Source organism: Anarhichas minor, unplaced genomic scaffold, assembly GCF_050575085.1.
Source record: "Anarhichas minor isolate MPS153535 unplaced genomic scaffold, ASM5057508v1 ptg000016l, whole genome shotgun sequence".
NCBI lineage: Eukaryota > Metazoa > Chordata > Actinopteri > Perciformes > Anarhichadidae > Anarhichas > Anarhichas minor.
The window spans coordinates 46950-72365 of record NW_027466462.1 but is presented as its reverse complement, the minus strand read 5'-3'; the positions used below and the strand labels follow the sequence as shown (position 1 = coordinate 72365).

Genomic DNA, 25416 nt, shown 5'->3' with positions numbered 1-25416 from the left:
AGCACAAAAATTACAAACTGTTCGACTAAAGACAACTTGGTCCTTAAGACCAAAACAATCCATTAACACACTGACCTCTATTGTTATGGATTAAGTTACCCAACAGTACCAGATGACACTTAAAAAATAAGGCATGGGTGCTTTTACTTTGTTAAAGGGACGGCTCACATCAAAGAGTTTTTAAAACTTGTTTTCTCGTTTGAACCATAAAGTCGCATTGCAATCAAGAGAAGGCAGAAAAAATAACGTATTTTTGTGTGACTTGTCCCTTACGTGACTCACTTAAGATTTAACTTGTAATAGTTTTATTACACGGCTGAGTTTTTCCTCTACCCCTATAAATATATATATTTGCTTTTTAACTCCCAGAGTTCTGACCCTCTTGGGCTTCCGTACTCGGAGCTGCTGTCAGAGCAGTGCTAGCCCTGCTAGCTGTTTACCGGGCTAGCCTGCACCAGGTGACGATAACAAACAAACAATGGCGGGTGTGCACCCACAGGTGAGTAAGCCGGAGGTAATCCCACATCTGTTGAACCCAACATGATGCTTTTAACGTTTCGATGAACTAAAACAGCCGCTAACGGTAGATAATGTTAGCTAACATTAGCCGCCTAGCTCAGGTCAGCTGTGCACGAGCTGTGCACGGTGCTGATGTTGGGACGTGGCAGCGCAGAGTTATCAAAGACAGGAAGCTCCTTATTTCATCATGCGTTGTGTTTCATTATACTCGTATTAACGGGGCGTGTTAACCTAAATACAACGTGTCCAGTGAGACCACAGCTGCTGTTTGTGTTACAGGACGACCTGCTGAAGATGACTCACAGAGAGAACTGGAAGTGAGTAGTATACACTATATATAGTGATTATATAGTATATTTATATATATATATATATATATATATATATATATATATATATATATAGTGAGCAGCAGCAGCTTGGATACATCGTACACCCACAAAATGCTCATTTTAACCATAAAATCAGTTTCAGTCTGACTCCACTTGTGTTTATTCTGCATCTGTTGTCACATTTCCTTCCTCTCCTCCTCCCTCTTCCTTTTCCTCTTCCTCCTCTCCTCTTCCTCCCTCCTCCTCAGGGTGCAGCATGAGCGTCTCCACGTGAAGCACCGTGGTCATGAGGCCATGCATGCAGAGATGGTGATGATCCTCATCGCCACGCTGGTGGTGGCTCAGATAGTCCTGGTGCAGTGGAAGCAGCGGCACCACCGCTCCTACAACGTGAGTGGAGGAGGTAGAGGAGGAGGAAGGAGGAGGAGGAACAGGGAGGTAGAGGAGGAGGAGTCCCACAGACATGGATTACGTGGATTACAAAGTATATGAAGTGTGCTAAAGCGTCTCGTCCTCCTCAGCTGGTGACGCTGGTCCAGATGTGGGTGGTCCCTCTTTACTTCACCATCAAGCTGTACTGGTGGAGGTTCCTCTCCATGTGGGGCATGTTCTCCGTCATCACCAGCTACGTCATCTTCAGAGCCACTCGCAGGCCGCTGTCCTGCAGGACGCCCAGGTGAGCACCACAGGCTGAGACACCGGGGGGGGGGGGGGGTGTTTGACCTCCATGATGTCCATCACTGGGTCGCATTATTTACCGTTATTTGAATAGTTTCTATATTCCTGCTTCATATTTCCTCGTTAATCATCTTGAGACTCCTCAGAGTTCCTGAGCTGGGTCACAACTCTCTCAGATGATCCATCGAGTAAACTCGGTGAATATGAATCTAGATTTACAGTCTGAGGATCAACAAGTTCTCCTTTCATGGCGTCCTCTGTAGAAGATAATGTAAATCTGACCTAACAGCAGTTTAATACGTCTCATACGACGGTGAGCTGAACATCTTTGAACATGAATGTATTAATATTTAGCTCGTTGGTTGTTCAATATAAGACAGTTGAATATGTAGATGTTGGCTCTACTTTGATAGTCGTGTACTCTGTGTTGTTTTCAGGATGGTGTATAAATGGTTCCTGCTGATCTACAAGCTGAGCTACGCGGTGGGCGTCCTGGGCTACCTGGCCATCATGTTCACCATGTTCGGCTTCAACGTCTTCTTCAGGTGAGTCCAACATCCACACATCATTTCAACCATAAGTATATATTTCATCACTCCACGTGTGTGTTTTCTGCATCTGTTGTCACACTTTCTCTTCCTCCTCCTCTTCCTCCTCCTCCTTCCTCCTCCTCCAACCTGAACTCTTTCCTGGGACACTCACACTTTAACAATCACCAAAACTGCACCGTTCATCTCAGCCCTCAGCGGTAAAAACAATCATAATTGTCAGATTATCATCTTTCCAACGGTCCTTGAACACATCATGTGTGACGAACGCTTCTGTAAGAAAAAACAAAGCTTAAAACTATATTTCATAAAAACATTTTATTCTCCATGTTCTCATTATAAACCTCTCCTCTAATAAAGCGTTCACTTTAACCTGATTGTGTAAAAACATTAAACTGTGAGCTCCTCAGAGAAACTATGACGTCATGATTGATTCATCTGAGACCAACAGTCATGTGACAACAAGGAGGAGACACTCTGACTGAACTAATAAGGCGACTGGATGTGTGACGGCTCGTAGAGCGTCTCCACGGTCCCTGCTGTCCATTCAGACGTCTCTGGTTCTGTTCGGGCTTCTCATGAGCTTTAGTGGATTCTCTCCTCTCCTGTGTGTCCCCGCGGTCGAGCAGGATCAAGGCGGAGGACTCGATGGACGTCGGTGTGATCATGCTGTTCTACGGGCTTTACTACGGCGTCATGGGCAGAGACTTCGCTGAAATCTGTTCCGACTACATGGCTTCTACAATCGGGGTAGGACTTTTATGATTCATTGTGTAGATTCTCTCTCAGAGGATCTCTGAATCTCCGATGTATAAACTAGTACAAACGTCCACAAAAAGAGGCTCCGCCCTGCAGGAGATTCCTGAGAATCGTCGTGATTTAAACTTTTCTTCAGTGTCACACTGATCCACTAATCGCTGTTTAGACATTATTATAACGTCCCGCTTCCTTCAAATCTCCAAGATGAAACCAGTGCTCTCAGGCTCAAAGCTTGACAGTAACTCTGGTACTGAACTGGTTCTTGTCATGACGGTGGATAAAGTTTACAATCAATAATAATGGATTTGCTTTCTTTCTCTATCGTACTGTTGTATCTTTATCTCGTGTGTTTTATTACCTTTTGCTCTGTCAAAGCTCTTTGTTGACTGTTTTAATGCCGCTAACGTATGACATCACTACCGTTACCTGACGGCTGCTCCACAAACAGACTGATGTTCTGCTTGTTGGTCACATGTTGTGATTAACTTACTTGTGAGGGTTTTATTGTGTTTGAGACGACCAGAGTTCTACAATGTTTCCTTCTCTCTGGTCATGATGCGAGTCTCAGATCATATTTACAGATGTGTGTTTGTGTTGCACACGTGGACACGCCTCTACTTGCTGTGTTGTGTGTTTTCAGTACTACAACAAGGGCGGCATGCCCAGCAGGAGTCTGACCGACGACATCTGCGCCGTGTGCGGTCAGAGGATCCTGGTGGACGTGGAGGAGGAAGGCTTAATAGAAGACACCTACCAGCTGTCCTGTGGACACATGTATCCCTAAAGGATGGAGGAGGTGACTCCAGGTGTCTGTGTTGGGAAGGGAAGGATGCTGTCGTTACCTTGAGTTCATGAAGGATGCTGTCGTTACCTTGAGTTCATGAAGGATGCTGTCGTTACCTTGAGTTCATGAAGGATGCTGTCGTTACCTTGAGTTCATGAAGGATGCTTTCAAAGTGTCGATCTCATTGAGATGATTAGTCCATCATCACAATGTTCTCTTGGTTTCTGTTCTGTTGATGCCAACCTTCATCCACTCTAACCTGTCTGTTCATTGCTCCGTGAGTATTTCTTCCTTAACTAGCACCCCCCCCCCCCCCATCTTCAGCTTCCACGAGTTCTGCATCCGCGGCTGGTGCATTGTGGGTAAGAAGCAGACGTGTCCGTACTGCAACGAGAAGGTCGACATGAAGAGGATGATGAACAACCCGTATCCTTCCTCCTGAGTCACATGTTCTTCTAAACACAGTCATGCATCATCACAGCGTCTAATATTCACAGTAATAGAAGAAATGATTAAAGTGTGGCATGTAGAAAATAGTTATAATCGTAAACATCGAGTTCATCAAGTCTATTCTAGGCATTACGGTAAGAGCGTTTAAGAACTGACTTCAAAATAAAAGCCCTCTAAAATGTCATATAGGAGCCGTGTTTCCTCCAGATTGTGATTGGTTCACTCGAATGATCACACAGATGTGATCATTGCTGCAAAGGGTTCAATGGAACAGAGAAATTGAGATATATCGAGATATGTATATGTATATCGCAGCATAGCCTAAAAATATCAAGACATTCGTTAGCATCCTCTCTCGTCTCCTTGTTCCCTCTCCTTGACTCCTTGTCTCCAGCTGGGAGAAGACTCACGTCCTCTACGGGCAGCTGCTCGACTGGCTCAGATACCTGGTGGCCTGGCAACCCATCATCATCGGCGTCGTCCACGGGATCAACTTCACGCTGGGCCTCGAGTAGGGCCTCGAGTAGAGCCTCGAGGACCCGGCTCAGGCCTCCTCTGGACTCTGTTTGTTTGTGGTCCCAGGTGGTCTGGGTCTCCGTGTGCCTAGAAGGACACCGTGATGCCATAAAACACAAAAACAAACTGCTGCCAACTTGAAGCACAGATCCAGTATTTGATCATTGGACACGAGGAAGACGTACGTGGAGTCGCAGCTGAAGGAAACGTTGTCTTCCTCGTGATGAATCCTGGTTTTACGTCAAAAGGCCTTTTTAAACCGTTTCATTGCACACTGCTGGTTCTGCTGAACGCCTCTTCAGAGACTCCTCTGCAGAAAGGACTCTTCTGTCCCAGTTGCTGTGTTGCATAACCCGTTTACATTTCATGCAACTTTGTTAATTACGAAAGTTTTCTTTTGGAACGTTTTCTGTTTTGTTTTAAGCTAAAGTCGATGCTAAATGCTCCAGTTTGAGTCAGAATGTCACAATTGTTTCTTAACGTGACTCGTTATCACTGCAGCTGTATGTATGTATGTATATCTATATCTATATCTATAGATATAGATATAGATATATATGTATATTCTTCCAGCCACAAACATTCAGTAAAAGGAGTTTGGATCAGTTCAAATCCCTGACGAGCGTTCTCGTGCTACAACAGGAAGGAAGTTTTCTTTTTGCCAAATCAGAAATGACATCGCCTTTGTTATCGAGACTGCTGCTGATATTGACTTTGTATTTATTAAATATATATAAAAACCTCATCAGTGTGTCAGAAATATGTTTGAGCAGTTTTTTAGTTTGCTCGGTCTTTAAAGGGAACATGTGCAGTTTTACTGACGACCGATAATCAGTAAAATATTTGCGATCAGGACGTTATTGATGCTTTTGTTACACTGTGAACTTAATATGTTTAAACCAATCAGTGGAGAGCTAGTAACGTTAGCAGCACCGCTAACGGCTAACCAACGGAGGTTCCCTTCAGTTACATCATGATGCCTTCAGGCTCTGCTCAGTGAACATGAGTACTGGCTGAAGGTAAATTATAACGTTATCATGATGTGTTCACATGTCATCTGTAAAATGTAGTTTTGGTGATAAACTTGAATAAATCCAGTAGTTTGAAGGAGATGTTTTCACATGAATATAAAAGATATTAGAGATGAATTATGATGTTTAACTTCCTAACACAAGCTCTAATCCTTGATATTAGTATACAAAGCAGGCATTATGGGGGATCTCTGAGAGTTTATATTTGTCACCTTTTATTATTTTGCTGATCTGATCAATGACTCTGATCCGATCTGAACCGAGAGTTTTATGATCCCTATATTTATGAAACAAGCTTCTAACTCCCCCCAGTTAGAAGTTCCTACAACTGTGTAAACACATGATTATGGTATGTTATAAACAGCAGTACAGTGGTTGGCGATCTGATAATAAATCAAATTTTCATAATTGCACCTCAACGTGGCCTCACCTGACCCTGGCTCTGCGTGTGGAGAAGTGGGTGTGAGTGTTTGATAGTCAAAGCAGTTGTGGAACTGGAGCTGATCAAACACGTCTGTGCTTTTGTTCTTCTTGTTCATTTGCACACCAGAGCTTTATACAAACGTGTGGCGTTAATGCAACCAAGACGACAGACTGTGAGCCGCACGCACCAACAACAAACATTTATTTAAAATCCCTCCACTATGAACTCATATCTCATATTGATATTAACTTGTAACTCTTAAAATACCAGTTTATTAATCATCGTTTCATATTTTGTTGTTCAGCCTTTAAGTTAGTTGTTGTGTATTTAGAGGTTTAGTTATAATACATCATTAAAACTACTGATAAGAGTTATCTACATCAATATAAATACAGTCTTTTATTCCATAATAATTTGAATTGTGTTTTTATGAAGATAAAAACACTATAAATTACTTTAACAAAGTAAAAGTCGAACATTTAGAACTTTTGATGGTTTAATGACTTCAGAGCGTTGAAATTATTTTTGGGAGGTCTGATCCTTGTAGACCAGCTGTATAATCAAACAACAAAGGGATCTGTATCTGTTAATATGGATCAATGATCAATAACTAGTATCAGCGGCAAAGAAAACGTGACCGGTCATCTCTAAAAGTTATATTTTTTCATTTTGTGCTGATCTGAAACAAAGGCTAGAATGTACAAGACATGTTGAACAAGAAAACAAAATGTACGGACATTAACTTCCTCTAGACGCAAAGCAGTTGTGGAACTGGTCCTGAACAAAGACGACGAGCAGAGTCATCGATGTCTCATGTAAAAGGTATTTAAATTTAATTTGTCCTCTGTTGTCCTTTGTTGTTCTCTGCTGTGTGTGTGTGTGTGCGTGTGACTAAGCCCCGCCCAAAGTACAAACTAAGGGGTTAGCTATAGACTATTTAAGAAGTGGACGTAGTCATCGTTAGTCATTGTTGCAGCTGAGGTTAATTGAAGACTAAGCGGTTACGGACAACGAATGAAAAACGTAGTCGTCGTGACGTCAGACATTGGTTTGTGGATCGTTCTGAAGCCCTCGAGTTCGACGATGTTGCCGTCGCCTTCTTGGATTACAGCCTTCGCCATGTTTTTTTTTTGCAACCAGTGAACAGGAAGTGACCATATCTGGACTGAGGAGGAGTGACGTAGAGACGCCGTATACGTCTCTGGTAGAGACCTGTCAATCACCGTGTAGCCCCGCCCTAAAGCATCCCCTGCTTTATGGTCTGTTTGACTCTAAATGGACCATAATGTACTAAATGAACATCATGCTGTATTGAAGAAGACTTGAAACTAGAGATTGAGACCATAAACTCATGTTTACAATGTTTACTGAGGTAATAAATCAAGAGAGAAGTAGAGTCATTTTCTCATAGACTTCTATACAACCAGAGGAGTCGCCCCCTGGTGGACACGAGAGAATGCAGGTTTTAAGACACTTGTGCATCGGCTTCACTCGGCAGAACCGAAGGTTGCCGCCTGGGGTCGGCGTAGAATCCGCCATTTCCAATCTGTGTTCAGCACAGCGTTCCGTCTTTCAGAGTAAAGTCAAGGTAAGACTTCCAGATTATTTTCTTACAGTACGGTTTTATTATTATTATAGTATTTTATTTTTTATAGGATGAAAAAAATATATATATGTGTGTGTCTGTGCATATACTATATTTATTTTTTCGGTGTAGGATGTTAGTTAGCTAATTTCAGTTGATTGTTCAAAGATGTCATACTAACATCCACTAACTATTATTGTAATTATTATTGTAATTGTAATTTTAGGTGGAAATGCCTCCCAAAAAGCAGGAAACGGGGGACATCAGGTCCTATTGCAAGATAAGTGTGAGTAAAAGCTCAGGTACAATTCTCTGTAATCAATACTTAACAAACATTTATAATCTTTGACTGAATCTGTATGTTTTGCAGCCGTAATGTTTGGTGAACTAAGGCCGTTCTCTTCACATGGATTTTCTAACATGGTCATTTCTATGCAATTAGCCACAGCTTGTCCAACTGATTTCTTTGTGTGTGTGAATGCTATGCATCATTTTATAAAGACCTTGGCAGGAGCCAAACCAGCCTGTTAGTGCTCTCGACTAAATGTTTTAACCATCCTACCTGAATCGTCTCAAAATACAACCTAAGCCATCCCGAAATGAATTTGGACCGTCACAAATTAAAAATTTTAGTTTTTCTACATTATCATTTTAAGTGAAATTTGTCTTTCATACATTTATAATTATTTGAAACAGGGTTTTTTTTGCTGACTGGTTAGCTAGGTTAACTGGTTGACTGTAACGTTCCATTAGCTAACTAGTAACATGCCTCATTGACACAACCCAAGTGGTGTCGGTCTGCTGTTTTCCACAACCGCACCATACCAGGTCCAAGTCCAGGACCTCTTCTCAACTGTCGCTTATCGGTCCATCCAATCCTGCGCATCTCTCTTGATTATGCGATTTGCCTCAGGTGTGCTTGGAGAGTCAACAAGGTGTGTTCAATGATTGGGGTATCCTGCTGACAACGCCAAGAAAACAAGAGGTGTCAGAAAGTAGACCTGTCTTAGGTTACACTGTCACCAACTGTTTAATATCGAAATAACCTGAAACCATTAGTAGGACTTTGCATCACGTCACCCATCTTTACACGCATGTGTGCGTTCTTGTGCATGAGCGCGAGGATGCAAACAAAACGAGTTGGTCAAAAACTCCACAGGGAAACTTTTTAGGTCAAATCTTTGTAGCAGTGAAGCTAAATCCTTTTCTCATTTTGTAGACTGTTACACGCAGCCAAGTGAGAGTGAGGAAGGAGAACGATGGTGACTCCACGGTGAGTACACTGTGATGCACTGCATGCACAAAAAGTCTGCATTTTTATTTCATCAACAAGGACATTTTTAACTGTTCTCACTCTGGTTTCCTGCAGGGTGAACGTTTACATCGCTTCCCCGTGAAATGCAGTCCTACCGTGGAATACAGTATTAACTGTGATCAACCTCGCACAGTGCTGGAGGTTTTAAAATCAAGTAAAAAATATCAGGAGCTGATGTTTACAGATGAAAACATTGTGATTCAGTTGGGTAAAGGGGATAAGGCATTGGCTGTTGCAACACATTTCCCTTGTTCTTGTATCCGTGAAGGTGAGACTCTGATCTTCTCACTCAAAAAGGAAAAGGTTGAACAGGCCCAACATTACAAAACGGTGCATTCAAGAGACAAGTATTCTGTCTTCTACATTGACACAGCTGGAGGACTAAACACTAAAACAAAGAAGCTTTTTATAAGCAATGCGTTCAAACAGTTCAAGTATCTGTGTGTCTATGGGGAGAAGGGGATGACTGTGGAAGAGGCTCTGAAAAGAGACGGTCGCTTCATTGAGGATCTTAGCAACTTCACTCTGTCGGACAATAAGAATCCAAGCTGTCTCCATAACTGCACAGAAATAGTTGACAACCTAGATGGAAAAGAGTTCAAGATACGTCTTCCACGAAACAAGAGATCAAACGAAAACATGCCGGAAACCCCGGGTGGATCAGATATCTCACAACAGAGACGTGAGCGTGAAACGGCAGTCTTAGAGGTCCTACAGCAGAGAGGAACCAGTGTCAGAGCAGCAGTGGCAAACAAAGACAGAAACATTGAGGAAATTCATGAAAAACTGCGTGAGCAGTTCCCAGGTCTGAAAGAACTGATGGAGAGTAGATTCCCTGATGATTCGTATCAGGAATCACTGGAGCTGAGGAGGGAAGTCTTTGGAAAGATCCAGCGCTCATTCAGTGAAGTTCACAGAGTCAGGAAACCCCAAATAATTTGTATCACGTGTGTGCTACGTTGCGGTGCTCTCCAAGTCAGGCTTTACCTGTCTATCTACTTGTTGTTGTCTCTTTTTCCATCTGGTAGGACCAGAATTAAGTATGACAGGGCGACCTTATTGCAGCTAGGGGAGCTTGGTGACAAGGGATTCTTCAACCCCAGCGAGCTTGATAGCTTCCCGGAGCTACATCGTCATGGTGGAGTTACACCAAGACAGGCGGCAGCCTGGGGCTCCTCCGTCAACCAGAGGCCGCCACGTAAATGCGTTAGGCGAGGAAGCATCCAGCGGAGACTCCGGCACCTGGTTCGCAGAGGAAGGTTACCCCTCCCGGTCATACTTTTTGCGAACGTACAGTCTCTAGTAAACAAGATGGACGAGCTCCTGTGCCGAATAGCTACACAAAGGTATATTCAGGACTGTTCTGTGTTGTGCTTCTGTGAAACATGGCTCGGAGAGACGACACCTGACGAGGTCATAACACCGGGGGGCTACAAAGCCTTCAGAGCCGACCGCAAAGCCGCGGACTGCGGCAAAACCCGCGGGGGAGGAACCGCGATCTTCGTCAAACAGTCCTGGTGTACTGACACGAAGGTAATATCCCAGTCCTGCTCCGAGGATGTGGAATATATTACAGTAAGGTGCAGGCCATTTTATCTGCCAAGAAGACTGCAGAGCATCATTTTGAGTGTTGTGTATGTGCCCCCCTGCGCCAATGAGGACAACGCACTCAGGGAATTGCACGATATGATCAGCAGACATGAGATTACGTATCCGCTCGCCGCTGTTGTTGTTCTGGGGGATTTCAATCATTGTAATCTCAAGAAAGCGATGCCTAAACTCCACCAGTTTGTGAATTTCCCGACAAGAGGAATCAACACTTTAGACCACTGCTACAGTAACATAAAGAAGGCATATACTGCTGTCCCCAAACCCCATTTTGGCAGGTCCGACCACCTGGCAATCCTGTTACAGCCCACTTACATCAGAGACCCAGTCACTGTATGACTGTGAAGATGTGGAATGAGCTCTGAAGCAGGTTAAACTATGCACGGCTGCTGGACCTGATGGAGTGTCACGAGAGTCCTGAAGGCCTGTGCTGAACAGGAAATAGTTCCACGTTCCTTGATGTCCTCTGTTATAATACCGGTTCCAAATAAACTGTTCATGCACATACAGGTTGAATGACTTCAGGCCAGTGGCACTTACCTCGGTTGCTATGAAGTGCCTGGAAAAGCTGGTTCTTCAATCCATAAACTCTGTTGTTCCAGACCGTGGACCCCTTACAGTTTACCTGCCACACAAACAGATCGGTGGATGATGGTCTGGCACTCCACTCTACATTTGAACACTTGGACATTAGGAGAACCTATGTGCGCATTCTCTTTTTGGATTACGTCTCTTCAATGCAATCCAGCCAATAAAGCTGACAAACCTCAGGTTTCCAACATCCACCTGCAATCCTGACCCTAACCCTAACAAAGTACTGTTGTGGTATTTTTTGTTTAGCTTAGTTTCAAATCACAACTTTAATCGCATGTTTGAAACTGCGACCGTAATCTGGGTTTCCCTTGAAATTAAATTAAGATTACAGTTTAGTTGTTAATTGATAACTTTGCAGGAGGCAGGGTGGTACTTTTGGGTTTATTTTTGTGTATCTTTTGATTGTTGGCATACTGTACTTATCTATCTGCTTCTAACTTGTTTGTGGAGGTGGTAGTGCTGTAGAGTTGAGCAGCTATTGTATTTCGTCCTTGTTTCTTTCTTCACTTGATTTTTCGGGTTTTGTTTACTATTTTGGCCTCATTCTGTTTGTATTCTGTTTGCATTATATTAAAACTTTAAGTTCTCCTCAAACTCTGTTTTCTGTCATTGATGTCTACATTCTGTTATTGTTCTCACTATTCTTTCTCTCCTCATTCTAAACAGAGGGTTTGACAGATTATGTTTTATTCATAGTGCTGCAATTACAACAGAGCAGCGTTAGGTTGTCTTTGGTGCAGGTAAAGAAATACTTCAAAGGTACTGTCACACTACTTTTCTGTTTTACAGACATGTCCCAGTGCTTTGACCCCAAATAGAAGCTTCAGTAGAAGAGAATGGAAAGTACAACAAATATTCACATCACCTGAAAAACGTACCTGCACACAAAAATAAGTTACAGTAAGTTTTAAAAGAAAGTCAGGTGACTTTAAAAACCCCAAAAAATAACTTGTATTTATGTCTTATTTTATCTTTCATCAAAGCATTTCAATCTCAGGAATTCACCCGAGACACATTTTGTCACAAGCTGAAATTCTGTAAAATAATGAGAAATATGACTTATTAATGTATCAGATTATTGCTTTTATCAGCTGCTTCTATCAGAAACTCTGCCTACTTGATGTTCTTTAAGAGTCACTTTCACATCCACTGACAACGTCCTCAGGTTGTGGCAGAAATCACAATCCAATAGCTTCCCCAAGTGGCCATCTCACCAGACTACCAGCACATGAAGCTGCAGAACATCTTCCTCACTTGTAACGCAAGTTTAAAGTCAGAAACACTACCACGTTTGTCCACAGGGACCGCCAAAACCAACACAACATGAAAGGTATTTGTTGTAGCTTTAAACACTGTCTGATGATCAACAGGCGTGGTTTGAATGCTGAGGTCTTAAGAGGCCTTGAAACAGTATTAACTTGTAACTCTTAAAATACCAGTTTATTAATCATCGTTTCATATTTTGGTGTTCAGCCTTTAAGTTAGTTGTTGTGTATTTAGAGGTTTAGTTATAATACATCATTAAAACTACTGATAAGAGTTATCTACATCAATATAAATACAGTCTTTTATTCCATAATAATTTGAATTGTGTGTTTTTATGAAGATCAAAACACTATAAATTACTTTAACAAAGTAAAAGTCTAACATTTACAACTTTTGATGGTTTAATGACTTCAGAGCGTTGAAATTATTTTTGGGAGGTCTGATCCTTGTAGACCAGCTGTATAATCAAACAACAAAGGGATCTGTATCTGTTAATATGGATCAATGATCAATAACTAGTATCAGCGGCAAAGAAAACGTGACCGGTCATCTCTAAAAGTTATATTTTTTCATTTTGTGCTGATCTGAAACAAAGGCTAGAATGTACAAGACATGTTGAACAAGAAAACAAAATGTACGGACATTAACTTCCTCTAGACGCAAAGCAGTTGTGGAACTGGTCCTGAACAAAGACGACGAGCAGAGTCATCGATGTCTCATGTAAAAGATATTTAAGTTTCATTTGTCCTCTGTTGTCCTTTGTTGTTCTCTGCTGTGTGTGTGTGTGTGTGTGTGTGTGTGTGTGTGTGTGTGTGTGTGTGTGTGTGTGTGTGTGTGTGTGGGTGTGTGTGTGGGTGTGTGTGTGTGTGTGTGTGTGTGTGTGGGTGTGTGGGTGGGTGGAACGCATCTGTGTATAACAACACAATATGTTAGACACGGAAACATCAACATAAAACGATCATAGAATGAAATGGTGGGAAAAGGGGATCCAACAGATGTGAACTTAGAAGAACAGAGTTATTCTTTCCTTCAGTTGCTGTTTGTGTTGAAACATGTCTGTTGAAGGTGAGTTTGTCATTTCCTGGTTTATCGCACAGATCCAACATCTTAATTCACGATCAAATAGAAAACAGTTTGATCGTGAAATTAACAGATTAGGTCACTCAGTTATTCCTTCATTGTGCTGATTCAGCAGCATTCCCTCTGTTGCTACCTGAATCTTTTTTCTTCCGTACATATTTTTGGCTGCTAAATACTCGCGCATACTTTCAGCTTCTTAACCTATAAAAAATGCTCAGCTCTAAGGACATGTATGCTATGATTCTTTTATTGTTTCTACCTCTGAAATATTCATCTTATTTCACAAGACACCCATCAGAGAGGATTTAGAAGTGGGTGGCCGATGAATAAATAAGTAGGACTATGCCGTCTACCTGCGTATATCCTGCACGTTACACCAACACTGAGATAACAAACTAAACGTTACCTCGCCGTATCATACCATAGATTACTCGCATGAACTAGGCCAAACCTAAATCTACAGCCAATTAATGAATTACTCTACCACAAAAGATTCATCACTTGATATGTCTGTCTGAGTTTCACTTCACCTGACCATGAATTATAAAGGTTGTGCACAAATTTGTCAATTAATGACAAAGTAATCAATTATTTGTATCTAATGCATCTGTTTTACGTAACTGCAGACACATATTGAAGACTCTTCAAGTCTCTGTTTACATCTTGAATCGAGTCAAACCCGTTTACACATCATAGCCGTACTATATTCATATATTCATATTACATTACATTACAGTCATTTAGCAGACTCTTTTATCCAAAGCGACTTACAATTCAGATTCTATCACAGATTCTATCTACACCGTAGGCACAGCTACGGGAGCAATTTTTGGGGTTAATTGTCTTGCTCAAGGACACATCGACATGCAGCTAGCGGAGCCAGAGCCGGATATCAAACCGCTAGTCCATGTTGATGTGTCCTTCGGCAAGACACTTAACAAATTGCTCCCACAAGCTGTGTCTGTGGTGTATGAATGATCAGATCGTCCTGATGGGCAGGTGGCACCTTGTGAATGGGTGTGAATGATGACTTGTAGTGTTAAAGCACTTTGAGTGGTCAGAAAAGTACTGTACAAGTCAATTTACATCTATGCAATTAACCACAGCTTGTCCAACTGATTTATTTGTGTGTGAATGCTATGCATCGTTTTTTAAGGGTCCTGGCAGCAGCAGCAGCAGCATGACCACCAAGGAGACACAACAGGGCAGAGCTGCAGGATCTCAGGTGAGCTCTTATGTCATCTTATTTCAGGTTCATGAGTTGACTGAAAAATAAATACATCTGGAAGTTTTTGAGATGGTTTAAAGATAAATAATGTTTGAGTATTGTTGTGGCCGATCCTTCAAGACGTCCTTAGTCGGTCTACTCCTACTCTCTGACAGCTTACCGTTCCCCCTCTCAGTCCGACTGCATCGTCCGCACCAGCCCGATTGGGCTCTCGACTAACTTTTTTTACCATCCCCACCGCCATTCACCACCCCAAAATGAAATGAATTGTTTTATTTTTAAAAAGTAATTTTTACAATTTGTCTTTTACAGTTTGTTTGTCTTGATGTTACCAATTCAGCTCAGTTAAATTAAAATAGTTTTTAAGTGTAAACAGCTGCCGCTTGTCTCTCCATATTCAACAAGGTGTGTTCAATGATTGGGGTATCCTGCTGACAACGCCAAGAACACAAGAGGTGTCAGAAAGTAGACACTACTCAGTTTCTAGGTTACACTGTCACCAACTGTTTATCATTGGAATAACCTGAAACCATGAGTAGGACTTTGTGTCACGTCACCCATCTTTACACGCATGTGTGCGTTCTTGTGCATGAGCGCGAGGATGCAAACAAAACGAGGTGGTCAAAACCTCCACAGGGAAACTTTTTAGGTAAAATCTTTGAAGCAGTGAAGCTAAATCCTTTTCTCATTTTGCAGACTGTTACATGCAGCAAAGTGAGAGTGAAGAAGGAGAACGATGGTGACTCCACGGTGAGTACACTGTGATGCACTGCATGCACAAAAAGTCTGTATTTTAATTTCATCAACAAGGACGTTTTTAACTGTTATTTTCTCACTGTTTCCTGCAGGGTGAACATTTACATTGTTTCAAAGTGAAATTCAGTAAAAAGGATGTTACCAAAACCACTTTTGACTGTGATCAACCTCGCACAGTGCTGGAGGTTTTAAAATCAAGTATAAAATATCAGGAGCTGATGTTTACAGATGAAAACATTGTGATTCAGTTGGGTAAAGGGGATAAGGCATTGGCTGTTGCAACACATTTCCCTTGTTCTTGTATCCGTGAAGGTGAGATTCTGATCTTATCACTCAAAAAGGAAAAGGTTGAACAGGCCCAACAGTACAAAACGGTGCATTCAAGAGACGAGTATTCTGTCTTCTACATTGACACAGCTGGAGGACTAAACACTAAAACAAAGAAGCTTTTTATAAACAATGCGGTCAAACAGTTCAAGTATCTGTGTGTCTATGGGGAGAAGGGGATGACTGTGGAAGAGGCTCTGAAAAGAGACGGTCGCTTCATCGATGATCTTAGAAACTTCACTCTGATTGACAATAAGCATCCTAGCAATAGCACAGAATTTACACGAAAAGTTGATAACCTAGATGGAAAAGAGTTCAAGATATGTCTTCCACGAAACACAAGTTCAAAGACAAGCATGCAGGAAACCCCGGGTGCATCAGATATCTCACAACAGAGACGTGAGCGTGATACGGCAGTCTTAGAGGTCCTACAGCAGAGAGAAACCAGTGTCAGAGCAGCAGTGGCAAACAAAGACAAACATGTCAACACTGAGGAGATTTATAGAAAACTGCGTGAGCAGTACCCAGGTCTGAAAGAACTGATGGAGAGCAGATTCCCTGATGATTCTTATCAGAAAGCACTGGACCTGAGGAGAGAAGACTTTGGAAAGATCCAGCGCTTATTCAATCAAGTTCACAGAGTCAGGGAGCTGATTAAACTGGGAGAATCAGTTTGCAAAGTGGTTGTTGGGGATGTTCATCAGGGAACGGGCTTTGTGCTGTTTGACAACTTCATCCTGACTAACGCACACTTATTGAAAGGTTGTGTAGAAGGAGAAAAGCTGAAGGAGGGTATAGATGTGTATGTTTTATTTAACTATGAAGATCCTGAGCCGCACACAAAGTACTACTACTTTCCTATTGAGGGAATATTAGTTAACTACAGTGAGGGTGAGCTTGATTATGCCATACTTGAGATCAATAGCGAGAAATACAGCCAAGCAACACAAACAACACAGATCGAGGTGCCACCAGGGCTCCTGCAGATATTTGGTCCTCTACCTCAGAATGGTGAAGCCTGTATTGTTGGTCATCCAGCAGGAGGCCTGAAACAAATGGATCCAACATGTATCATTGAGAAAGAGAAGCGGGAGCAGGCTGTCCATGATCATCTACAGCCATACAAAGACAATATTTTCATTGTCTACTCAATCACTCACCTTATCAAAAAGCAAGGCATTGAAGACATGATGATTGGTGGATACAAAGCAGACAACGTAGCGACCTACAACACTTTCATGTATCACGGCTCTTCTGGCTCTCCAGTGTTTGATGCTCATGGTCGAGTGTTTGGTTTGCACAGCGCAGGATTTGTCTATGGGTACTGGTAAACTCATACCTGAAAGAGGTCTATGATTCCGTGGTTGGGATTGGAGATGAGGCAATTGAGACTGATTAAGTATTCAGAGGCTCGGTGAATGACATGTAGTGTAAAAGCGCTTTGAGAGATCGAAAGACTAGAAGGGCGATATACAAAGACAAGTCCATTTACCATTCAGTTCAGTGTCAATCATAGATTGTATATAAGAAGTTGACGTGGTCGTTGTGACGTCACTCATTTGTTTGTGGACTGACGTTTGGAAGCCTCTATAGTTTGGCATTTTGGCCGTCGCCATCTTGTTGTTTTTCCGCAACCATTGAATAGGAAGTGACCATATAGTTGCCGCCTAAGTTAGACTTGGATATTTGGTTTCTAGTGATGGTTAGCAAAAATTGAACCCCCATGTAAATCAGTTAGAGTGGAGAAATGTCAGACTTAAGATGGAAACAGAGTGAAGTGAGCTGACAATTCACTCCACTCAACCATGAAACACGCAGGTTGTGCCACGAACTTGTCAAGTAATGAGCTGCGGTTCATCTCATTTATTTACTGTCCAGAACGTGAGCTAACAGACAACGTTTGTACTCTCTCCAAGTTCTCCTCGAATCTCCCTCAATCCTGTCAAACCCTGAACTATAAGTAGAGATGCTCACTCATACAAACATCCTTCACAGAACTGGCAACCGCCGGTGAAGTGAACGCAATGGAACGGAAAGGAAGAGTGCGACATCTAGTGGCTGAATGTTAGCAATAACACCTTAACTCTTGTTTTTTTGTGTTCAGCTTGCAATTCGATTTGTTTTATTGATATTTCTGGATTTATTACTTGTATGATATTCGGCCTCCTGATGTATTCTGTTTGTGTTGTAATTAAATGTCGCTTGTTCTCTCCTAAATCTGTTTCCTGTTATTGATTTGGGGGGATTTTGGGGGGTTTCAGACACTGTTCAATGATCCAACAAGACTTAAATCTTTGTGAAAGCTGTTTCTTTCAACTCACTTTGTGCTTGGTGAAGCTTAGGTGTGTCCATATGCACAGCAGATACGTCTCCTTTCATCTGTCATAATAGCAGGAACATAGACTTGGCAAAATGAGTTACAACCTGAATTTAAGAAGTACAACAAGGATTATACTTAGAAATATATGTTGCTCATTACCGCTGTTACTTTCCCATCTAAGTGCTGAAGCTGTTTGCTGTTGTCGTCCTTCACTTGTAATGCAAGTTGAAAGTCAATTACACCTTTGGCATTTATACCAAAGTAAGAACATATGACTACAAAGGATTTGAAGTGGAGGGGCACTTTTCTCATCGTGTTGCTTTGAGCTTTGAAACCTCACTTTAACAAATACTAAAAGTTTAAAAAACAAACGACACATTTTCAACAAATCAAAAGATTATTCATAAGTGAAAACGAGGCAATTTAATGTATATTTTATAAACAGTATTTTTTTTTCATTATCATGACAGTGAGGATCTTTTCTCTGGTCCTGAACCAGTCTCAGTGTAGTCCTGATCCTCTATCAGACCTCCATCAGTAAAGAGACCATCAGAGAGAAGATGGTCTGTTTCTATATATTATTCTTAATGCTCGTCATATTCTGGTGAACTCAGATATAATCAAATATATCCTACACACACTTTGCTATTTGTTTTAGGTATCCACCAAGAATGTCTGAGACACACTACACCCTAGAAAAACTATCTCTCTATTTTGCTATTAAAATAATTGATACACCAATTGATTAATCGATTTATTGAAATTATGGATGAAACAAATACGTGCAACAAGGTGAAACTGTAGTTTTGCTGCATACAGATGAACTTTGATACTTTGAAACACCTTTATGCAGATTGACTTTGATGTTGACACCTCTGTGTCTGAGGAGCGAGAGGCGAGACCCTAAGATGTGTAAAGGCACCATGCTGTGGTTTGAGCCTCTGGCTGACACTTACACAATGGAGTCTTCCAGGTGTGTTGTGGTGTCACACCTAACTGACATGTATGAAGCATGGCACCTGTGCAGCCCTGTCTCCTAAAAATTACGGTCCCCCAAAACTAAAATGCATTCTCAATTACGTTTGACCATAAACGTATTTTCTCCCTGATCACGTTTGTGTTTGACGTATTACAATCAACATATCTGTCGTACTCAAGTCTCTATTATCTTTCTGTGGTCTGCCTCGCCTCTACCCCCTCCACAGTTGTTGCCCCGCGGCCTGTTCCGAGGGCTGACGGACCTGACGACGGGGTGCCTCGCGGCAGGGGCGGCTGGAGGTTGCGCGTCCGGCGCCAACCGGTGAGCGCCCGCCACTCGGAACCATAAAACCAAGTCCCGGATTTCACCCGGGGGACATTCTGTAAGTATTGTGGCCGGGTGATGAGCCTCGTTGCTCGGCCTGCGTGAACGCGTTTCTGCTGGAGACAGGCGGGGTGTTTTGGTGGTATCTCGGCCGACAATTCGGTGTTGTTCCCGGGCGTGGATGAGCGCATTTCTGCCGGAGACAGGCGGCGTGTTGCGGTAGTATTCTGACCGCGTAATACTGCGAAGGAGAGGCGGTGATGGAGAGGGGAAAAAAGGTTAAAGTGTTTAAATATTGATTAGAAACGTATTTGTAATACGTTAAAACACAAACGGAATCAGGGAGAAAAGGGAGAAAATACGTTTCTAGTCAAACATAATTGAGAATGCGTTTTAGTTTTGGGGGAACGTAATATTTAGGAGACAGGGTTTGCATGGTTGATTACACAAGAAAACAAAATGTACGTACATTAACTTCCTTTAGACGCAAAGTCACGTAAAAGGAATTTAAGTTTCGTTTCCTCCACTGTGTCCTCTACTCTGCTGTGTGTGTGCGTGTGTGTGTGTGTGTGTGCGTGCGTGTGTGTGTGTGTGTGCGCGCGTGCGTGTGTGCGTGCGTGTGTGTGTGTGTGTGGATGGGTGGGTCTGTGCCGCGGCCAAAGTGCAAACTAAGGAGTCAGCGACAGTCCTCCATTTCCTCCATTTCCTCCAGTGGAGTAAAGTCAAGGTAAGACTTCCACATTCTTTCCTTACAGTATTATTTTATTTATTAGAGACGCATCTGTGTATAACAACACAATATGTTAGACACGGAAACATCAACATAAAACGAATGAAATGTTGGGAAAACGGGAAATGAAATGAACAGATTGGGTCACTCAGTTATTCCTTCATTGTGCTGATTCAGCACTGTTTTCCCTCCTTTTTCTGCAACTATTTCTTCCGTACATTGTTTTGGTTGCTAATAACTTCTGCATACTTTCAGCTACAGAACCTATAAAGACTGTTCAGCTCTTTGAGGACATGTATGCTATGACTTTGTTACTGTTTCTTCCTCTGAAACATTCATCTTTTTTCACATGTTTTTACAATGATTCTCTGGAGCAAATCCTCTTAAACGCCTTAAACTGTGAAAGACTTCTTCTGCATACGTTGAGCTACAGACACCATTTAAACAAGTAACACGACTTTGAACTGTTGTGGTATGATTCAGCTTTTTAATAGCTTTTACGCTTTTGGGGTTATTTACAGATTTAAATCTTTAGATGTTTCAGGTGTATAACTATCTCCCCCGTCTCTTTCTCCTGTAAGCAGGAAATACATTTTCTAGTTTGGGCCCGAGCACCAACGTCAGGCCAGCGAATCTTCTCTTCATTTTTGGCCATTTCTTGGCGCTATACTTTACAAACCATCCGATTTACATGATGTTGTTTACACTTGATATAGAGCAACATAGTGCATGTTGATGCGTGTTGTCTAGTGGATACAGGAAGTGTGTTTTGTTCAGCGGTGATATGAGTGTGTGGATGAAGTATTAAGTATTTGTACTAGTTGGCTAGTACAAATACATCTTGAATCGGGTCAAACCCGTATACACATCACATCAGTGTGTGCACTATATTTATATTTCAGGTGTAGGATGTTTGTTACAACTAACTGTATTATTGTAATTTTAGGTGAAAAATGCCTCCCAAAAAGCAAGAAACATACAGCAAGACCATCAAGTCCTATTTCAAGACAGTTGTAAGTAAAAGCTCAGCTACAATTCTCTGCAATCAATACGTAACATACATTTGAATCTTTGACTGAATCTGTATGTTGTGCAGCCGCAATGTTTGGTAAACTAAGGCTATGCTCTAACAAGGATGGAATTTCCAGGAGTGACTGGTGGTTCGCTCCCCGGCTCTGCTTTGTCGATGTGTCCTTCGGCAAGACACTTAACTTAACAAATTGCTCCCACAAGCTGTGTCTGTGGTGTATGAATGATCAGATCGTCCTGATGGGCAGGTGGCACCTTGTGAATGTGAGTGAATGATGACTTGTAGTGTTAAAGCACTTTGAGTGGTCGGAAGACTAGAAAGGTACAAGTCAATTTACATCTATGCAATTAGCCACAGCTTGTCCAACTGATTTCTATGCGTGTGAATGCTATGCATCATTTTTTAAGGATCCTGGCAGCAGCAGCAGCGTGACCACCATGGAGACACAACCGGGTGGAGCTGCAGACCCTGGGTCGGGCGGAGCTGCAGGCACTCGGCCGGGCGGAGCTGCAGGCACTCGGCCGGGCGGAGCTGCAGGCCCTCGGCCGGGCGGAGCTGCAGGCCCTCGGCCGGGCGGAGCTGCAGGCCCTCGGCCGGGCGGAGCTGCAGGCCCTCGGCCGGGCGGAGCTGCAGGCGCTCGGCCGGGCGGAGCTGCAGGCGCTCGGCCGGGCGGAGCTGCAGGCGCTCGGCCGGGCGGAGCTGCAGGATCTCAGGTGAGCTCTTATGTCATCTTATGTCAGGTTCATGAGTTGACTGAAAAATAAATACATTTGGAAGTTTTTGAGATGGTTTAAAGATAAATAATGTTTGAGTATTGTTGTGGCCGATCCTTCAAGACGTCCTTCGTCGGTCTACTCCTACTCTCTGACAGCTTACCGTTCCCCCTCTCAGTCCGACTGCATCATCCGCACCAGCCCGATGGGGCTCTCGACTAACTTTTTTTCACCATCCTCTCCGAACCGCCCCAAAATACAACCTAAGCCGCCCCGAAATGAAATTAATTGTTTTATTTTTAAAAAGTAATTTTTACAATTTATCATTTAGAATCTGTTTGTTTTGATGTTAACAATGCAGCAAAGTTAAATAAATAAAAATGTAAGTGTAAATAGCTGCCGCTTGGTTCCATATTCAACAAGGTGTGTTCAATGATTGGGGTATCCTGCTGACAACGCCAAGAAAACAAGAGGTCTTAGGTTACACTGTCACCAACTGTTTATCATTGGAATAACCTGAAACCATTAGTAGGACTTTGTGTCACGTCACCCATCTTTACACGCATGTGTGCGTTCTTGTGCATGAGCGCGAGGATGCAAACAAAACGAGGTGGTCAAAAACTCCACAGGGAAACTTTTTAGGTCAAATCTTTGTAGCAGTGAAGCTAAATCCTTTTCTCATTTTGCAGACTGACACACGCAGCCAAGTGAGAGTGAAGAAGGAGAACGATGGTGACTCCACGGTGAGTACACTGTGATGCACTGCATGCACAAAAAGTCTGCATTTTTATTTCATCAACAAGGACATTTTTAACTGTTATTTTCTTACTGTTTCCTGCAGGGTGAACATTTACATTGTTTCACTGTAAAATTCAGTGCTACCGACCAGGAGGAATACAATATTACCTGTGATCAACCTCGCACAGTGCTGGAGGCGATAAAATCAAGTAAAAAATATCAGGAGAAGAAGTTTACTGATGAAAACATTGTGATTCAGTTGGGTAAAGGGGATAAGGCATATACTGTTGCAACACATTTCCCTTGTTCTTGTATCGATGAAGGTGAATCTCTCGTTATATCATGTGAATCAGAAAAGGTTGAAGCGGCCCAAGACCAACAGTACAAAACGGTGCATTCAAGAGACGAGTGTTCTGTCTTCTTCATTGACACAGTGGGAGGGCTAAACACCAAACAAAAGAAGCTTTTTATAAACAATGCGGTCAAACAGTTCGACTATCTGTGTGTCTATGGGGAGAAGGGGATGACTGTGGAAGAGGCTCTTAAAAGAGACGGTCGCTTCATTGATTTTCTTAGCAACTTCACTCTGACTGACAATAAGAAGCAAGGCTCTGTCACTGAATGCACAGAAATAGTTGACAAACTACATGGAAAAAAGTTCAAGATACGTCTTCCACGAAACAAGAGATCAAACGAAAGCATGCAGGAAACCCCGGGTGCATCAGATATCTCACAACAGAGACATGAGCGTGATACGGCAGTCTTAGAGGTACTAAAGCAGAAAGGAACCAGTGTCAGAGCAGCAGTGGCAAACAAAGACAAACATGTCAACACTGAGGAGATTTATAGAAAACTGCGTGAGCAGTACCCAGGTCTGAAAGAACTGATGGAGAGCAGATTCCCTGATGATTCTTATCAGAAAGCACTGGACCTGAGGAGAGAAGACTTTGGAAAGATCCAGCACTCATTCAGTGAAGTTCACAGAGTCAGGGAGCTGATTAAACTGGGAGAATCAGTTTGCAAAGTGGTTGTTAGGAATGTTCGTCAGGGAACGGGCTTTGTGCTGTTTGACAACTTCATCCTGACTAACGCACACATATTAGAAGGTTGTGTAGAAGGAGGAAAGCTGAAGGAGGGTATAGATGTGTATTTTTTCTTTAACTATGAAGATCCTGAGCCGCACACAAAGTACTACTACTTTCAGCTGGCTCATCGTGACATCTACTACAGTAAGGATGAGCTTGATTATGCCATACTTGAGATCAATCCTCAGATACCCAACCAAGCAACACAAACAAAGCAGATCAAGGTGCCACCAGGGCTCCTGCAGAGATTTAGTCCAATACCGCCAAATGGTGAAGCCTGTATTGTTGGTCATCCAGCAGGAGGCCTGAAACAAATGGATCCAACATGTATCATTGAGAAAGAGAAGCGGGAGCAGGCTGTCCATGATCATCTACAGCCATACAAAGAGAGTATTTTCATTGTCTACTCAATCACTCACCTTATCAAAAAGCAAGGCATTGAAGACATGATGATTGGTGGATACAAAGCAGACAACGTAGCGACCTACAACACTTTCATGTATCACGGCTCTTCTGGCTCTCCAGTGTTTGATGCTCATGGTCGAGTGTTTGGTTTGCACAGCGCAGGATTTGTCCATGGGTTTCCAAACCATGAAGAGAGTGTGATAGAGTTGGCCCAACCTCTGCTGACTATATTTAAACACTTTGTGAGTCAGCTGAAGCAAAGCGGAAATGAGGCGCTGTTGAAGAGAGTTGCGAAAGAAGCAAAGAGAAACCCAGACCTAAAGAAGGTACTGCATGCAACTTCCACTGACGACCAAGCAGAGAGTGACGACCAGGCAGACGCTGACGACCAGGCAGACGCTGACGACCAAGCAGACACTGACGACCAGGCAGACGCTGACGACCAGGCAGACGCTGACGACCCAGAGGACACCTCCGAGCCAATGACATTTTAACATGTAATTAGGGGCTCCTGCAGGAAATTGTCATAACCTGTCCAGTGGATCATATTACAAGTTGACATTTTTATGATTCCTAATTCGTGCCTCTTCTTTTGTACTGACTTTTCACATATGCTGGAAATGTATCCCCTCCAGCTATAATGTGTTTATTTGAATGAGTACTTTTAACTGTAATTTCACCTGTTACGTTTCGAGGAAAGTGCATTTTATCGTGGATTACGATTGCTGTTGATGTATTTCAAATAAATTTCAAGCTGAATCCGCTCTCGGCCCCACTGGCTTGTGTTGTCACCATAACAAGTAAAAACAATCCCCATTTTCTTTTGTACTTGTCAGTGAACACAGAAAACAGCTCTACTCCTATTCTAGTTCTATGGCTGCATTGGTTATTTTTGTAGTTCATAAAGTCATTATTCTCCCAGTGACCGACTCGCTAAATCCAACTTTGTTTGTCAACTGAACACATTTTTATGCTCCACTTTCTTGTTTCTTTCAAGTGTATTTTCGAATATAGTGAACTGGATGACAACATGTTGGTTTCTTTAATCAGCTACTGTAAATATAACATCCCCTGTGGTGGGGAACGGGGTGTAGTATTGTAACTTTTTAAACTTTGAGTTTGTTCATTGTTTGTTTCTTTCATATCATTACTTCTGTATCCTAGCCTTACTGTGTTGTTTTACATTTTTTACTTTTTTTACCCGTGACCTTCAGCCTCCTGATGAATTCTGTTTGCATTATATTAAATGTCACTTGTTTGATTATCTTCTCAATCTGTTTTCTGTCATCAAT

The 25416-nt window shown here is 42.3% G+C and overlaps 3 protein-coding genes across 4 annotated transcripts; all 3 read left to right on the top strand.

Moving 5' to 3' along the window:
- Positions 1-369: 369 nt before the first annotated feature.
- rnf175 (ring finger protein 175) lies at positions 370-5331 on the top strand. Its single transcript, XM_076092263.1, has 9 exons — positions 370-499; positions 799-836; positions 1100-1241; positions 1373-1527; positions 1967-2074; positions 2707-2827; positions 3477-3610; positions 3945-4046; positions 4465-5331. Exons 1-9 carry the CDS (start codon positions 479-481, stop codon positions 4583-4585), a joined length of 942 nt encoding a protein of 313 aa, XP_075948378.1. The 5' UTR covers positions 370-478; the 3' UTR covers positions 4586-5331.
- Positions 5332-14669: 9338 nt separating this feature from the next.
- LOC142950587 (serine protease FAM111A-like) lies at positions 14670-17131 on the top strand. The gene is made up of 3 exons (XM_076092150.1): positions 14670-14714; positions 15414-15467; positions 15566-17131. Exons 1-3 carry the CDS (start codon positions 14670-14672, stop codon positions 17129-17131), a joined length of 1665 nt encoding a protein of 554 aa, XP_075948265.1.
- A 2208-nt stretch (positions 17132-19339) lies between these two features.
- Positions 19340-25397, top strand: LOC142950697 (serine protease FAM111A-like). 2 transcript variants are annotated; one of them, XM_076092260.1, is made up of 5 exons: positions 19340-20150; positions 21100-21166; positions 21591-21896; positions 22586-22639; positions 22738-25397. In XM_076092260.1, exons 2-5 carry the CDS (start codon positions 21107-21109, stop codon positions 24616-24618), a joined length of 2301 nt encoding a protein of 766 aa, XP_075948375.1. In that variant the 5' UTR covers positions 19340-20150; positions 21100-21106; the 3' UTR covers positions 24619-25397. The 2 variants fall into 2 exon arrangements, with proteins under 2 accessions (XP_075948375.1, XP_075948377.1); XM_076092262.1 differs by lacking the exon at positions 19340-20150 and having other exon boundaries at positions 20168-21166.
- Positions 25398-25416: the final 19 nt, after the last annotated feature.

Bases quoted from the DNA above. Each gene is read 5' to 3' on its own strand.
- LOC142950697 (XM_076092260.1), top strand. From the start codon at position 21,107: ATGCCTCCCAAAAAGCAAGAAACATACAGCAAGACCATCAAGTCCTAT. The intron at 21,167-21,590 runs GTAAGTAAAAGC...TCATTTTTTAAG, and splicing joins AGTCCTATTTCAAGACAGTT to GATCCTGGCAGCAGCAGCAG. The intron at 21,897-22,585 runs GTGAGCTCTTAT...CTCATTTTGCAG, and splicing joins GCGGAGCTGCAGGATCTCAG to ACTGACACACGCAGCCAAGT.
- rnf175 (XM_076092263.1), top strand. From the start codon at position 479: ATGGCGGGTGTGCACCCACAG. The intron at 1,528-1,966 runs GTGAGCACCACA...TGTTGTTTTCAG, and splicing joins CTGTCCTGCAGGACGCCCAG to GATGGTGTATAAATGGTTCC. The intron at 4,047-4,464 runs GTATCCTTCCTC...CCTTGTCTCCAG, and splicing joins AAGAGGATGATGAACAACCC to CTGGGAGAAGACTCACGTCC.
- LOC142950587 (XM_076092150.1), top strand. From the start codon at position 14,670: ATGACCACCAAGGAGACACAACAGGGCAGAGCTGCAGGATCTCAG. The intron at 14,715-15,413 runs GTGAGCTCTTAT...CTCATTTTGCAG, and splicing joins GCAGAGCTGCAGGATCTCAG to ACTGTTACATGCAGCAAAGT. The intron at 15,468-15,565 runs GTGAGTACACTG...TGTTTCCTGCAG, and splicing joins AGAACGATGGTGACTCCACG to GGTGAACATTTACATTGTTT.